This window comes from Prunus avium, chromosome 6 (genome assembly GCF_965620075.1).
Source record: "Prunus avium chromosome 6, drPruAviu1.hap1.1, whole genome shotgun sequence".
Taxonomy (NCBI): Eukaryota; Viridiplantae; Streptophyta; class Magnoliopsida; order Rosales; family Rosaceae; genus Prunus; species Prunus avium.
In genome coordinates this window covers 15568200-15581820 of record NC_142289.1, presented here as the reverse complement: position 1 = coordinate 15581820, position 13621 = coordinate 15568200, and the positions used below count along the sequence as shown (strand labels likewise).

The 13621-nt window shown below is 37.3% G+C and overlaps 1 protein-coding gene and 1 pseudogene across 1 annotated transcript; one reads left to right on the top strand and one right to left on the bottom strand.

The window, feature by feature from the left end:
- The first annotated feature begins 6553 nt into the window (after window positions 1-6553).
- On the top strand, window positions 6554-7468 carry LOC148293777 (DNA repair protein XRCC3 homolog pseudogene; annotated as a pseudogene).
- Window positions 7358-10250, bottom strand: LOC148293776 (uncharacterized). The gene has a single exon (XM_088254386.1). The coding sequence runs from the start codon at window positions 10212-10214 to the stop codon at window positions 7749-7751; it is 2466 nt and encodes an 821-aa protein (XP_088110512.1). The 5' UTR covers window positions 10215-10250; the 3' UTR covers window positions 7358-7748.
- Window positions 10251-13621: the final 3371 nt, after the last annotated feature.

Sequence of the window (13621 nt, the reverse complement as noted above, 5' to 3'; positions counted from 1 at the left end):
TTAGCAAGAGCAGGTACCAATCACTCGTCGTTCCTCTTGCATATTGGATTAGTTTCCTTCTGTATTTAGCTGTATTCGATCTGAGTGATTGTTCTCTATGTACAGGGTATACTAGCACCATCCTGCTTAAGATTGGTAAATTATCTGACTTCATCGGTGAACTTCAGGTACTATTTTCATAATTTTTACTCTGCTTTGCTAGTGGAACTCGTACCAAATTTTTATTTCGGTTTAATTTTTTTTATGACTTTGTAAATTTGTAATGCATTTGGTAAACTAGGGTTTTGATCAGTTAGATAGTTTATTTATTTAGGAGCTTGTGTGTTGATGCTGAAATATTGATGGATTTGTGTTTATTTGTGTTTTGTTTGCAGTCTTTGTTGAATGGAACCGGAGAACAATCACAAGGTGACTTTGATGCGATCGCATGACAGGTATTGAAAAAACTGCTATACATTTAGTGTCGAAGGATGCTTTATCGTGTTCAATTTATGTTTTTTGTAATGGATATAAATTTTCCTGTGTTACTTTCTTTTAGGTGTGCCGTCTGGCAGCTGAAGGGGAATGACAGCCAAATTGGTATCTTACTTTCTCTTATGTGTTCAAATGAATTATTTGCATGCTTTGTGCTTTTTCCTCTTGCTTATTACCACTAAATTAATGCATGGTCTTGCCCTTAGTTTTTGGTTTAGTTCTAAAACTTCTATTCCTTACACGTATGTTTCTCATAATGCAATAGAAACTTTTTATAATTGGTTATCTTTTTTCATTGATTTATGTAGGCATACGTATGAGATGCCTTAGCTTTAATTGGTTACGTTGTTCCAAATTGTATGTACACAATCTCACAGTCACTGCCGAGTTGTTTTTCATTTCATGTATTTCTCCGTGCTTTTTTCCCCCCATTATTCTGATTATAGAGATGAAGTCAATATTACTGTGGAGCTTATAGCATGTTTACTTTATTTTGTGGGCTTAATTGTGTGAGACATGCCCTTATAATGTCAAACAAACAGTATTGACATCAATATTTTGAAATAATTTAAATCACACCGTTTATTATTATGATTATTTTTGTTTCTTCCTCCGATAACAAGCAAAGTGGTTACAAATATGAAAGATTCTGAATAAGTTTTCTTCTATCAAATTCCGCATGGACCTAGAGTTGTACGGTACCATCCGAGGATACTTCACACTGGTCTTCGAAGGACATGTAAAACGGTTATTGTGCGTTCCATTGTACAAGGTTGAATGGATATTTTTTTCTGTTGTATTTGGCCCAAGCATGCCAAAAATCATCCTGGTTTTGAACGAAGTGGAGACTTATTTGCGCAAATGCCATTGACATACGATATAATAGCAATATGAGGCCAATATACATACACTATAGAAGCAATATTAGGGCAATATAAGGATAATACGATAGCAATAGTATGACAATATACATGTAATAGTGTGCCATTATACATACACTAGCAATACAATACAAAGGCAACATTAAGCAATATATATGCAATATAACAGCAATATTAAGTGATTCTACATACGATACATACACATCCATTACAGACTACATTTGACTCATGCAAAACAAATCGCCACCGAAGCTTTAACAATACTATCCCGCGAAGGGAAAACGAAGGGAACAAAAGATCTATGTACTTCGGTATTTTGTTGGTGCATTAAATTGATGGGATTGCAAACTACACCATTAACTCCTTGGCTGTAATTTACAGCAGTAGAGCATTACATTAACAACAATAAATTTGGCTTCCAAATGAAATAACCAAACCTTAATGGGAAATTGGAATTTGTGGATTTCAACCCAAAATAGGACTATGTAACTAAGCATTTATTGGGAATTTCAGAAAATAAAATAGGAAAATAGGAAAATAGCAAAACTGCAAACTTGGAAAATGGGAAATAAGGAAACGTGGAAAATTCAAACTTTGGAAATATAGAAGAAAATGAAAATTGGAAAATTGGAAATTCGGAAAAACCAAAAAATGGAAACTTGGAAAATTGGAAAATTGGAAAATTGGAAAGAGGAAAGTAGGAAATAGGATAAAAGGACACTTGGAAAATTGGAAAATTGGAAAAAGGAAAAAAGGACACTTGGAAAATAGGAAAATTGGAAATTGGAAATTGAACAAAAGGAAACTTGGATAATTGGAAAAAGGAAAAAAAGGAAACTCTGAAAACATGAAAATTGGAAAAAAGGAAAATTGGAAAATTGGAAAAAGGAAATAGGAAATAGGAAATAGAACAAAAGGAAAGTTAGCAAATTGGAAAATTGGAAAATTGGAAATAGGAAAAAAAGGAAACTTAGAAAATAGGGCAATTGGAAAAAAGAAAATTGGTTAATAGAACAATTGGATAATTGGACAAAAACTGAAAATTGGATAAATGGAAATAGGAAACAGGGACACATGGAAAAGAGGAAAATTGGAAACAAATTGAACTTGTGGAAATGGGAAATAAGACAATTACCATATTGGACAATATTAATTACTTTCTCAATTAGCCAAAGCACGCAACTTTTTTTCATTACATAATGGGAAAATAGGAACATTGAAAAATTGGAAAACTGGAAATAGAACAAAAGGAAACTTGGGAAATATAAGGATGGATAACAATTGTCGTGTCCGTGATATTTGAAATCAGGATTACTTTGAACGAAGTGGAGTGTTATTAGACCAAATGCCATTGACATACGATCTAATAGCAATATCAGACCAATATACATGCACTATAGAGCCAATACGGAAGCAATATATGGTTGATACGGTAGCAATAGTTTAACACTATACATCCAATATTCATACACTATCTATACAATACAAAGTCATTATTAAGCAATATACATGCAATATAACAGCAATATTAAGTAAATGTACATACAATACACACACATCCATTACAGTACATTTCACAGATGCAAAACAAATCGCCCCCGAACCTTAACAATACTATCCCGCGAAGGGAAAACGAAGGCAACAAAAGATCCATGTACTCGGGTCAGATGAACTGAAGCAGCACTCACCCTTACTACAGGTCCATCAAAAGATCCATGTCTTTGTTCTTTGTCCTCGCTGCACGCACGAGACTATGATGACCCATTCCCTCACCACCTATATTCAACACCTCCCACACACCACCTACATCAATTTCACTCCAATTGTAGTTTGGTGAGATGACTGAAGCATAATCTCGGAACATTTCGAAGCCGTTGTTGAAACATTCAACCATTCCATGGTTATATTCTTCAGATTTTTTGAATTTTTCGACGGCATCTTTCTTTCGCTGTTCCAGTTTCAACTTCAACGACTCTAACTTTTTGCTTCGACTTTTTGCTTTTAGAGTTTGCTTCACTTCTCTAGCAAATGCTTTGTTCAACTTGTTGGCCAAGTTTGCCATCACTTGGCCATCAAGATCACATTTGGTCTCCCACCAAGCTGTTGCCTTAGAGAAATATTGGAGCTCCTGCTTCACGGCACAGATTTTGTCAAGGGGATCAGTGCTGTCGGCCTCACTTCCAGATGAAGTGGGATCATCATTGGGAGTCAGCGGTGGAGATGGAAATGGCACATGCCACGGCATGTCCCCCGGGTAACTCACTTGCTCGTTTGGAGGTCGTACATCAGACATCTTCAAGTATTGAAGTATTGAAGTACTACAATTCACAGCTGCCGACTGCAACAAAACAAATAAACGTAGATTCTGTCTGAAGTTGTAAAGGACAATATGGTTAGCTTTAGTGGAGAATGTTTGCGTTTGAGTAAGACTGATATGAAGTACTGATATGAATGTGGAGAATGCTTGCCTTTGAGTAAGACTGATATGAAGTACTGATAGGAATGTTTGCCTTTGCCTTTGAGTTAGACTGATATGAATGTTTGCCTTTGCCTTTGAGTTAGACTGATATGAATGTTTACCTTTCCCGTTAATTAAGCTGCCTATGTTGCAGTTATATATACCAAGGTTTATGTACTTCGGTATTTTGTTGGTGCATTAAATTGATGGGATTGCAAACTACACCATTAACTCCTTGGCTGTAATTTACAGCAGTACAGCATTAGATTAACAACAATAAAATTGGCTTACAAACGAAAAAAAGCAAACCTTAATGGGAAATTCCAAAATTGCAAAATAGCAAAAGTGCAAAAGTGCAAACTTGGAAATTGGGAAATAAGGAAACTTGGAAAATTGGAAAATTGGAAAATTGAAAAATTGAAAATAGAAGAAAAGGAAAATTGGAAAATTGGAAAATCGGAAATACGAAAAAATGGAAACTTTGAAAATTGGAAAATTGGAAAATTGGAAAGAGGAAACTAGGAAATAGGATAAAAGGACAGTTGGAAAATTTGGAAAATTGGAAAGAGGAAAAAAGGACAGTTGGAAAATAGGAAATTGGAAAATTGGGTAATTGGAAAATAAAGCAACTTGGAAAATTGGAAAATTCGAAATTCGAAATTGAACAAAAGGAAACTTGGAAAATAGGAAAAAGGAAAAAAAGGAAACTCTGAAAACATGAAAATTGGAAAAAAGGAAAATTGGAAAATTGGAAATAGGAAATAGGAAATAGGAAAAAAGGACACTTGGAAAATATGCAAATTCGAAAATTGGAAAATTGGAAAATTGGACTATTCGATACCTGGATAATTGAAAAATAGCAAATAAGGCAACTTGGAAAATAGCAAAATAGGAAATAGAACAAAAGGAAAGTTAGCAAATTGGAAAATTGGAAAATTGGAAAGAGGAAAAAAAGAAAACTTAGAAAATAGAGCAATTGGAAAAAAGAAAATTGGTTAATAGAACAATTGGATAATTGGACAAAAACTGAAAATTGGATAAATGGAAATAGGAAACAGGGACACATGGAAAAAAGGAAAATTGGAAACGAATTGAAATTGTGGAAATGGGAAATAAGACAATTACCATATTGGACCATTTTAATTACTTTCTCAATTAGGCAAAGTAGGCAACTTTTTTTAATTACATAATGGGAAAATAGGAACATTGAAAAATTGGAAAACTGGAAATAGAAGAAAAGGAAACTTGGGAAATTGCAAAATAGGCACAAATAATGAAAAAATGGATAATTTCATAATTGCATAATTTGATGACACATGGAAAATAGGAAAATATGAATAATGGAAAAATGGAAACGAATTGAGATTGCTGAAATGAGACATAAGACGATAACCATATTGGTCAATTTGAATGAGTTGATCAATTATGCAAATAGGCAAATCCCTTATTTGGATTACATAATGGGAAAATTACCAACTTCGGAACATCCAAAATAGAAATATATTACAAAAAGGCATACAGTCAACTGGGTAATAACTCCCGCCCAATACTATCCCGCCTAAGACTCCCGCCAATCCCTCCCGCCAATGACTCCCCCTAATCCCTCCCGCCACTAACTGTCTCTGTTACTCTAGGTCATTAAAACCTGCCTATATTAATAAACCCAGCTGTTTGAAATGAAAGCTTCCATCACATTAACTCCTGCTTGCAGCCATTACCTTCCCCACTGATTTCACTCCCATCACATTTAGTCCCCCTTTTTTCCAATTAAGTCATACACCAGCCTACAATAAATATCGAAGACCATGGACCATAACCTCACACCAAACCCAACGCTTTCAATTACTGAAGGAGGGGAGACTGAAACAGAAGCCAAGTCACCCAATTCACTCACTGTAGACTTGGTCCATGGCATGCAGCAATGTCGAGGCAATACCATGTTTTGGAAAAATCTCGATGCAGACATAGTATCAAAAATTGTGGAGGGCCAAGCTAGATGGGATGTCATAAAAAGCGCACAATTCGCTCTCGTTATCATGCCCGCATGCATCTCGTACATATAAAGGCAATCAAAGGAAAAATTGAAATTGCCCCTACCACTGCAATTATGGTATTCAAGGATTCAGAAGAAATGGCCAAGTTGAAGCAAGAACAAGTGGAAAGGGGATTTGAACTATTTCGTAAGTTTGCAAAAATAGTGGATCCGGCAGGAAACTGAGCCAACATCACTGTGGGCGGGGTCATGAATTTCATGGGTCGTGGTCGCCGCACTTGAAGAGTATGCAAACTTCGAATGTGTCAACAGTAGGGAAATGGAACTATGAGGTGGCCTCTTTTTGTATTATGTAACCATGGGGTGGCCTGTTGTTGTATTATGTAAGTTTGGAAATAGGATTTTATGGAATGATCATGCCTCTTTTTGTATTTGTGCGTATACAGTTTATCGGTGTCCAGTTGAGTGGCGATATAGCAGCAATAACTATACAATAAACAAGCGCATAATGGCAATATTATGTCAATAAGAGTACAATAGAGAGATGATAGAGTTACAATATGATCCTATTACAGTACGTACTGCATCAGAATGTTTTTCAAATTATTTGGTCCTCAACAATTTGGTGAAAAAAAATAATAATAATTACAACCTGGAAAAAGGATGAAGTATACATCCCTTAAAAGACATATGGCCTACATTACAGACCTTCAAAATGAACTCTATATATTTAATGCATGCCTTGTGGCACCATCACATCCCCCCCTAAATTACAGAAACATGACACCCCAAAACCTCATGCTCTTTCCTTTTTCAACCCCTAAATTATCCATTGGATGCCCAATACTAGATCACTGCTTGGGGGGTGGGATACCCTGCAACTCCATAACAGAATTGGTAGGGGAGAGTGGTTCCGGGAAGACGCAGCTTTGTCTCCAACTTACGGTACGAGCTCAGCTCCCACCCTCACATGGCGGACTAGGGGGCTCCTCCGTCTACATATTCACAGAATTTAGCTTCTCATTTCGTCGATTGCAACAACTAGGCAACCTTTATCATGCATCATACCCCAACTTAATAAGGTTGGAGCCATTGGAAGACATATATGTTCGTGGTGTTCATGATGCTCAAGAACTCATCCATGTCCTTGGAGACATAGAAGCATTTATTGTCATTGATCACACCCGCCTACCTGTCAAACTCATTGTCATTGATTCCATTGCTGCATTGTTCCGATCACAGTATCAGACAACACCGGCCGATTTGAAACGGCGGTCTGAAATGTTCTTCAACATATCTGGGACATTGAAGGGTTTAGCAAATAAGTTTGGGTTGGCGGTGGTTGTCACCAACCAAGTGGTGGATTTTATTGGGCCACATGATGGAGTGAATGGGGTGAGGTTGGGAAACTTGGAGTCCCTGGACACATCAGGCAGACGGGTGAGTCCAGGTTTGGGACTGGCTTGGGCACATTGCATAAATTCAAGAGTGTTCTTGGCAAGACATGAGCAATCTATTGGGGTTAACATTCGTAATGCTCCTTCAACAACTATATGTAGTCAAACACATAGGACATTTCACCTTGTATTTGCCCCACATCTGGCCTATGCATCCGCCGAATTTGTAATCAGAAAAGAAGGTTTAGTCGGAGTATCAGGGTAACTGTGTAATAAAGGAATTCTAAGAACTTTAATGTTTTGGATCCTTTTGGAATTACATTCCAGGCCCTTCAATTTCGCACTCAAATTATAATAGCAATCTGGAAGCAATACCAGTGCAATAAAAGTACAATAAAATAGCAATCTGGAAGCAATACAGCATGCTGTAGCAATGCAACCCAAATTATGCAAATTTAAAACAATTCCCATTCAACATAACACGAAACCACCACAAATAAAAGTAAAATTTACATGACCTACCAAAGCAACACAAATCATATTGTCTAAGATACATTGCGCAATGGAATATTGTTTTTACAGGTGCTTTTATTGTGGCCTCCGGAACCACACCTTGAGCACTTTCTTCTAATGGTGCCCTCTCCTTGCGAGGGAATTCTTAACTTCTTTCGTCTGCCTGGCATGACCCTTGCAATGGGAGGCAGCACAACTTGACTTCGAACATCTTCAGGAATATCCCACCTTCCGTGAGGCTGTACCGGGTAGATGCTATCCGAATAAGCATCCATCCAAGTTTTCCGAGTGTAATACCGAGAAGCCTTTGAGTATACATTTACTTTCAAGAAGCGGCAAACTGCAACTACATGCTTGCAAGGTAGCTGCTCAAGCTGAAACTTTCTACAACTACAACTGTTGTTCGTCAAATCTACGAGGCCGTCCATATAACCGTCCAAAACATTATACTGCGCATTATTTAGTTTAACCACATTCATCCTTGCAGCATCCTCCAACCTGTTCCTCAACTTCTTCTCTCCAAAATTGGGGCACAATGTTGTTGTGCAATTCAAAGCCAAGTCACGACGTTCGGTGAACCATTTCACAAGGAGATTCATAATTTCCCCTATCAAATGAACCACTGGCATCATCCTTGCAAACCTAAGGACTGAGTTGATTGACTCCGCAATATTTGTTGTCATTACATTGTAGCGGCGTCCATCCATGTGAGCTCTAGACCACTTATGTAAACCTGCCTCTTCAAGATATTGAGCAACATGTTCCTTTCGCTTGATCTTGCGAAAATGACAATCAAATTCAGCAATGGAATAAGATTTCGCAGCCTTCTCAAAGTGCATAAGTATGTGATCATGCTTTTTCAACTTGCAAGTGCGTTTCATGTTCCCCTTCATATGATAAAAGCATATGCCATGTTGCGCCGTTGGAAAAACTTTGTTCCACACATTCTCTATGCTAACATTGCGATCAGAAATAATAACAAGATTGGGACACTCACCAATGGCTTCATGAAGTTTAGTGAAAAACCAATGCCATGATGCATCCGTCTCCAAATCCCCGATCCCAAAAGCAAGAGGATATATATTTCGATTACCATCAAATGCATTTGCTACAAACATAACACCCTTGTACTTGGATTTTAAATGAGTGGCATCCACGGCTATCACTGGGCGCATGGAAGAACGAAACCCTCTAATACATGCGCCAACCGCCATAAAGAAATACACAAAGTGATTGTTCTCATCAGTTTGGATGTGTGTTTTTGTGCCGGGATTCATACGCTCCAATTCATAGCAATAAGCTGGAAGGATATAATATGCCTCCTCCGCTGATCCTCTAATGGACAATAGAGCTAACTCCCTTGCTTTCCAAGCTTTCGAATAATGGATGTTGAAACCAAAGTTGTGTTTCACATCTCTCATAATGTCACTTGGTGTGTATATTGTCCGAGAATCCTTAAACTTCCTTTTAAATGAAGTGGCTACAAGTGCTGCAGTTGCTTGACGATGGTTGTCACTTACAACCCTCAAATCACATTCATGGACAGTTGTACACCTCACAATCATGAAGCTGTTATCTCCAAATCTCGATGCTCGGACTCGCCATGGGCATGGACGTTGACAACAAACCACAACCAACCTCTTAGTGCAAGACAATTGCACCTTAAATTCAAAGTGGCCTCTTAATGCCATAAACTGTAACTCCGTCAACAATGCTTTCTTAGTAGAGAAAATTTGCCCAACTGTAATTTTCGGATTCCAATCACTTCGCGAAAACCCCCCATCCAAATAAGCTTCTCCATCATTTACACCGGCTTCATTGTACCGGTTCTGTTCACCTATTTCATTCGAATAATGTTCACGAATGGGTTCAGATTCTCCTCCTAAACGCATTATTGGCAGTTGGGCAGATGTGTTCAAGCAGCCCAAAATAGGAGGGGCAGAGTACACTGACACTTTATTTCTTTCAGTACCATTATCACCACCATGCATCTGATCCACCTCGCTAAAATCAATCATATCCATAAAATCTGTCCCTACTTCACCTCCCACATCAGTGCCATTTGTATTATTCCAAGTTACTTCATTGCTTTCAACAATGGCAACTGAAGAACGACCCATCCGACTGCTATCTGTCGTGATATGCATACTATCAACTACATCATTTCTCAGTCCTTTATCTTCTATACTCACGAGTAAGGGAGCTAGTTTTGAAGGTGTTACCTCAGAATTGTACTTCATAAAAAAATTTACATCATCATCGTCCTCAATCTTTATGTGCTTCCACTCATTCGAGGCCACCAAAACTGAGAATTTTAAGCTAACCTTGTCTTCGCTGCTGTTTGTATTACCAATCTGATGCACACGGTCCAACAGTTCAGCAAATTTGATGGTCCGTGGAACTATTAAGCCTTTTGACTCACCCCCTTCGTATTTGCACATCTTCTTCGAGGTGACCCATTTTCCATTGTAGCACACGAGAATAACAATTGTCTCCATTTCTGACCATGACAAAACAACATTTCATTAACACAATATAACCACAATAAACACACAATACAATAGCAATATAACTACAATATAAAAACAATATAATAGCAATATAACGTCAACATAACAGCAATACGACAGCGAAATAAGAGGAACGCAACAGCAGTACACCAGTAACACATCAGCAATCACACTATACAGATATACTACATCAAATGGAAAATCCCAAGTCTCAAGATTCACATATCCAGACCAATCTAAGTGCAATTGGTACAAACCCAGATGACTGAGCATGAATATTCAACAAAACCTAACCCAAAGCAATTAAAGCCAAAACGAATTTAACACAAACCCAAACAATCAAATTATAACCCATTTCACATAATCCCACTAATTTTAAGAAAATAACCATCAACACTACCTTTTCGAGGTCGGCAATCCACTAAAGCTTCAAGGTTGCAAGCAGCTATTCAGAAGACATACCTAAAGGGAGGGGTTCCGATTCCAAACAGAGAGCAAGAGACCGAATACAGGGAGAAAGAGAGAGAGAAAGAGCTGCGCTATGGGAAAGAGAGCAAAGAGAGAGACACAGAGTTGCGCTACAGAGAGAGAGAGCCAAGAGAGACACAGAGAGCTGCGTTAGACAGAAACCTAAGAGAAAGAGAGATGTGCCAGAGAGAGAGAGAGAGAGCTGAGTGACCTAAGAGAGACCAAACTTTCTGAACTTGTGAAAATTCAGCAATAAGTGGACAATAATTTTATATTTATAGGTGATAGTTGTACAAAAATTGGGGAGCAGTGGTATTTTTAATTGAGATTATAAAATCAGTGGCATATACCGCTATTTCCCTTAAAACAAAACACAACAGAAATAAGCCCATTAGCAACAGCCCAACACCACTGCAAACCCTATTGGGAAGTAAAAAAGATTGGTAGGTGTCAACATTTTATTGGGTTAAGTGGAGGCTGACCTGGATTTTGATTTATTTTTAACAGAGATGGTAGGTGGTTTTGTTGATCTTCTTAATAACAAAGGCAAGGGTTCTGGTGCAAATGAAATGGGATATTTTAGAAGAACTCTTGGGTTTTGGACACGGAATTTAGAGGATCGTGATCTTAGATTGGTTATCTCTCTCTTCCTATTGTCTAGTTTGTGCAATGTTTTTATTTATTTATTAAAGTCAACTACTTATATTAGCATCGCCAACTAATGTGTTAAACAATCATGATAGAGGTATAAAGTCCCAATAAAAACTACCACATTCCCTACATGCAAAGGAAGCCACCTTGTGAGCAGCTTTGTTACAACTGCGAAGGGTAAAAACAAAATTAGGCGCCGAAAATGTCTGTGAGGAGTGATTGTTGACCCATTAGACCGATAAATCACTACAACCGAACTCGACGATAAATATGATAGAATTTTTGCAAGAGGCAGAAGATAGTGAAGTTTTGACCATCGACGACCTTGATCTAGCACCAGTCGATATGGAAGATAGTCGGCCGGAAGTGAAGGTCCTATTAATGGAGATTAATGTCGTGACCGGGGCCGAACCTTAGCCTTTTTTTTATATATAGCAAACTTAAGTTCACAGTTGAGCACTCAAGTTGTAAGTTTGCTTAAATAATATAAAGATTGGTTTGCTTGGGATTACCATGAGTGTCAGGGTTACCTAGAGACTTGGTGGAACATAAGTTAAAAATAAAGGAAGTGTTTAAACCCTTTTAAGGGGATTACCAGGAAATCATACGGTGTCTTAAAGCATGTTTTATTTGCACTGCTCGGTACATCAAGTGGTTATCCTATGTCGTACTTGTATTGAAGAAAATTGGAGATTTACAGGTATGTACTGATTATTGAAATTTGAATATGGCAACACCCAAGGACGAGTATATGCCAATGGCCGACCTCTTTGTATATGAAGCCTCGAAACATCAGGTTTTGTGCTTCATGGATGGCCGAATATAACCAAATCTTTCTTGCTGAAGAAGATGTTCATAAAATGGCGTTTAGATGTCCAGGGCCATTAGGACTTACAAATGGGTAGTTATACCGTTCGGCCTTGAACAATGGAGAGGATGTCATGGTTAAGTCCCCTTCCAAAGCCAACCATATGGCCCTCGCTAAGCATTTGAACGGATGAGGATGCACATATTGAAAATGAACTCCAAGAAGTGTATGTTTGGAGTTACAACCATAATTTTCTGGGTTTTCTACAAAACCAACGAGGAATTGAGGTGGATAAAAATAAAACCGAGGCCATTGTGGTCGCATCCCCGCCAAGGTAAATTTTCTAAGAAAGTTCATTTCAAATTTAGCCAGCAAGATATGGCCGTTGTCTCTTTGGACGACAAGATACATCACCCACATTAACCTAAACAAGGCATATCCACAAGCACAACCTTTTGTTTGATTTTGTTTTTGTATCATAAATGATGTTTTCTCTTACTGGTTGATGCTTAATATTCATAGACTTGGTGGTGGCTATTTTCAAGAGGTTGTAAGTGCTTCATTTTTATTTCTTTGCCTTTATTAATTGATTATTTTCGTTATTTATTTATTTTACTAATTTATTTTCTAGCATGGAGGCTTGAGTCAACTTAATTATTATTTGGTCAGGGAGCCAATTGAGTCCAATAAGCTCAACTGGTTTACGGGAAGTATAGTAGAACTCTCAGGTAATTACAAGCTAACAAATTATCACTTGTTTAATCACTACTAAAAAAAGGCTCAAAAGGGACCGAGTCCTATCAGTCCATGTTGCTTCCTTTATGTACTAAAAACAGTGCCTATTGTGGTATTAGGGACTGTTCCATATCAGTGTCTTTTAAAGGGGTCCTCTATTGTTAATATCACACAGATTGTAAATTTCCGTGACTTTTTTTTTTTTTGCAATAGGTCCCACATTCCTAACAACCAAATACGTGTACATCTATTCTAGTACATCCGTGCCTAATATACTAACCTAGGTACTGATGCTTATCAGTCCCTTTAAAAATAGAAATACTTTATATTATTTTCATGCATTTATATTTATTTGATGTTTTGTTATATTATTTCTAATCTATCCATGCCTATAAAACATATATATTTTTTAAAGTTTTAACATTAATAATCCATGTTCAATCCGTGCCTTTCAAATATTCTTTTCTTTTTGTGGCAAAAATGTATTCATTGTTTTTTTCATTTTCAATTAATTTAATTGGGTTTTCCATATTGCAAAGTAGTCAAATGACCCTTCAATTGGAGTGATACCAAGGACAACTAAATGGAGGAGAATAAGGGTTGTCGAAAAGAGAGAAAGAGGATCAAATTATACATACTTTTCTCTATTCAAATATCTTTCAATTGATCTTGACATTCCAATAGACATAAGCTATGCATAAATCATAACAATTTCTAAATTCACTACTCATGT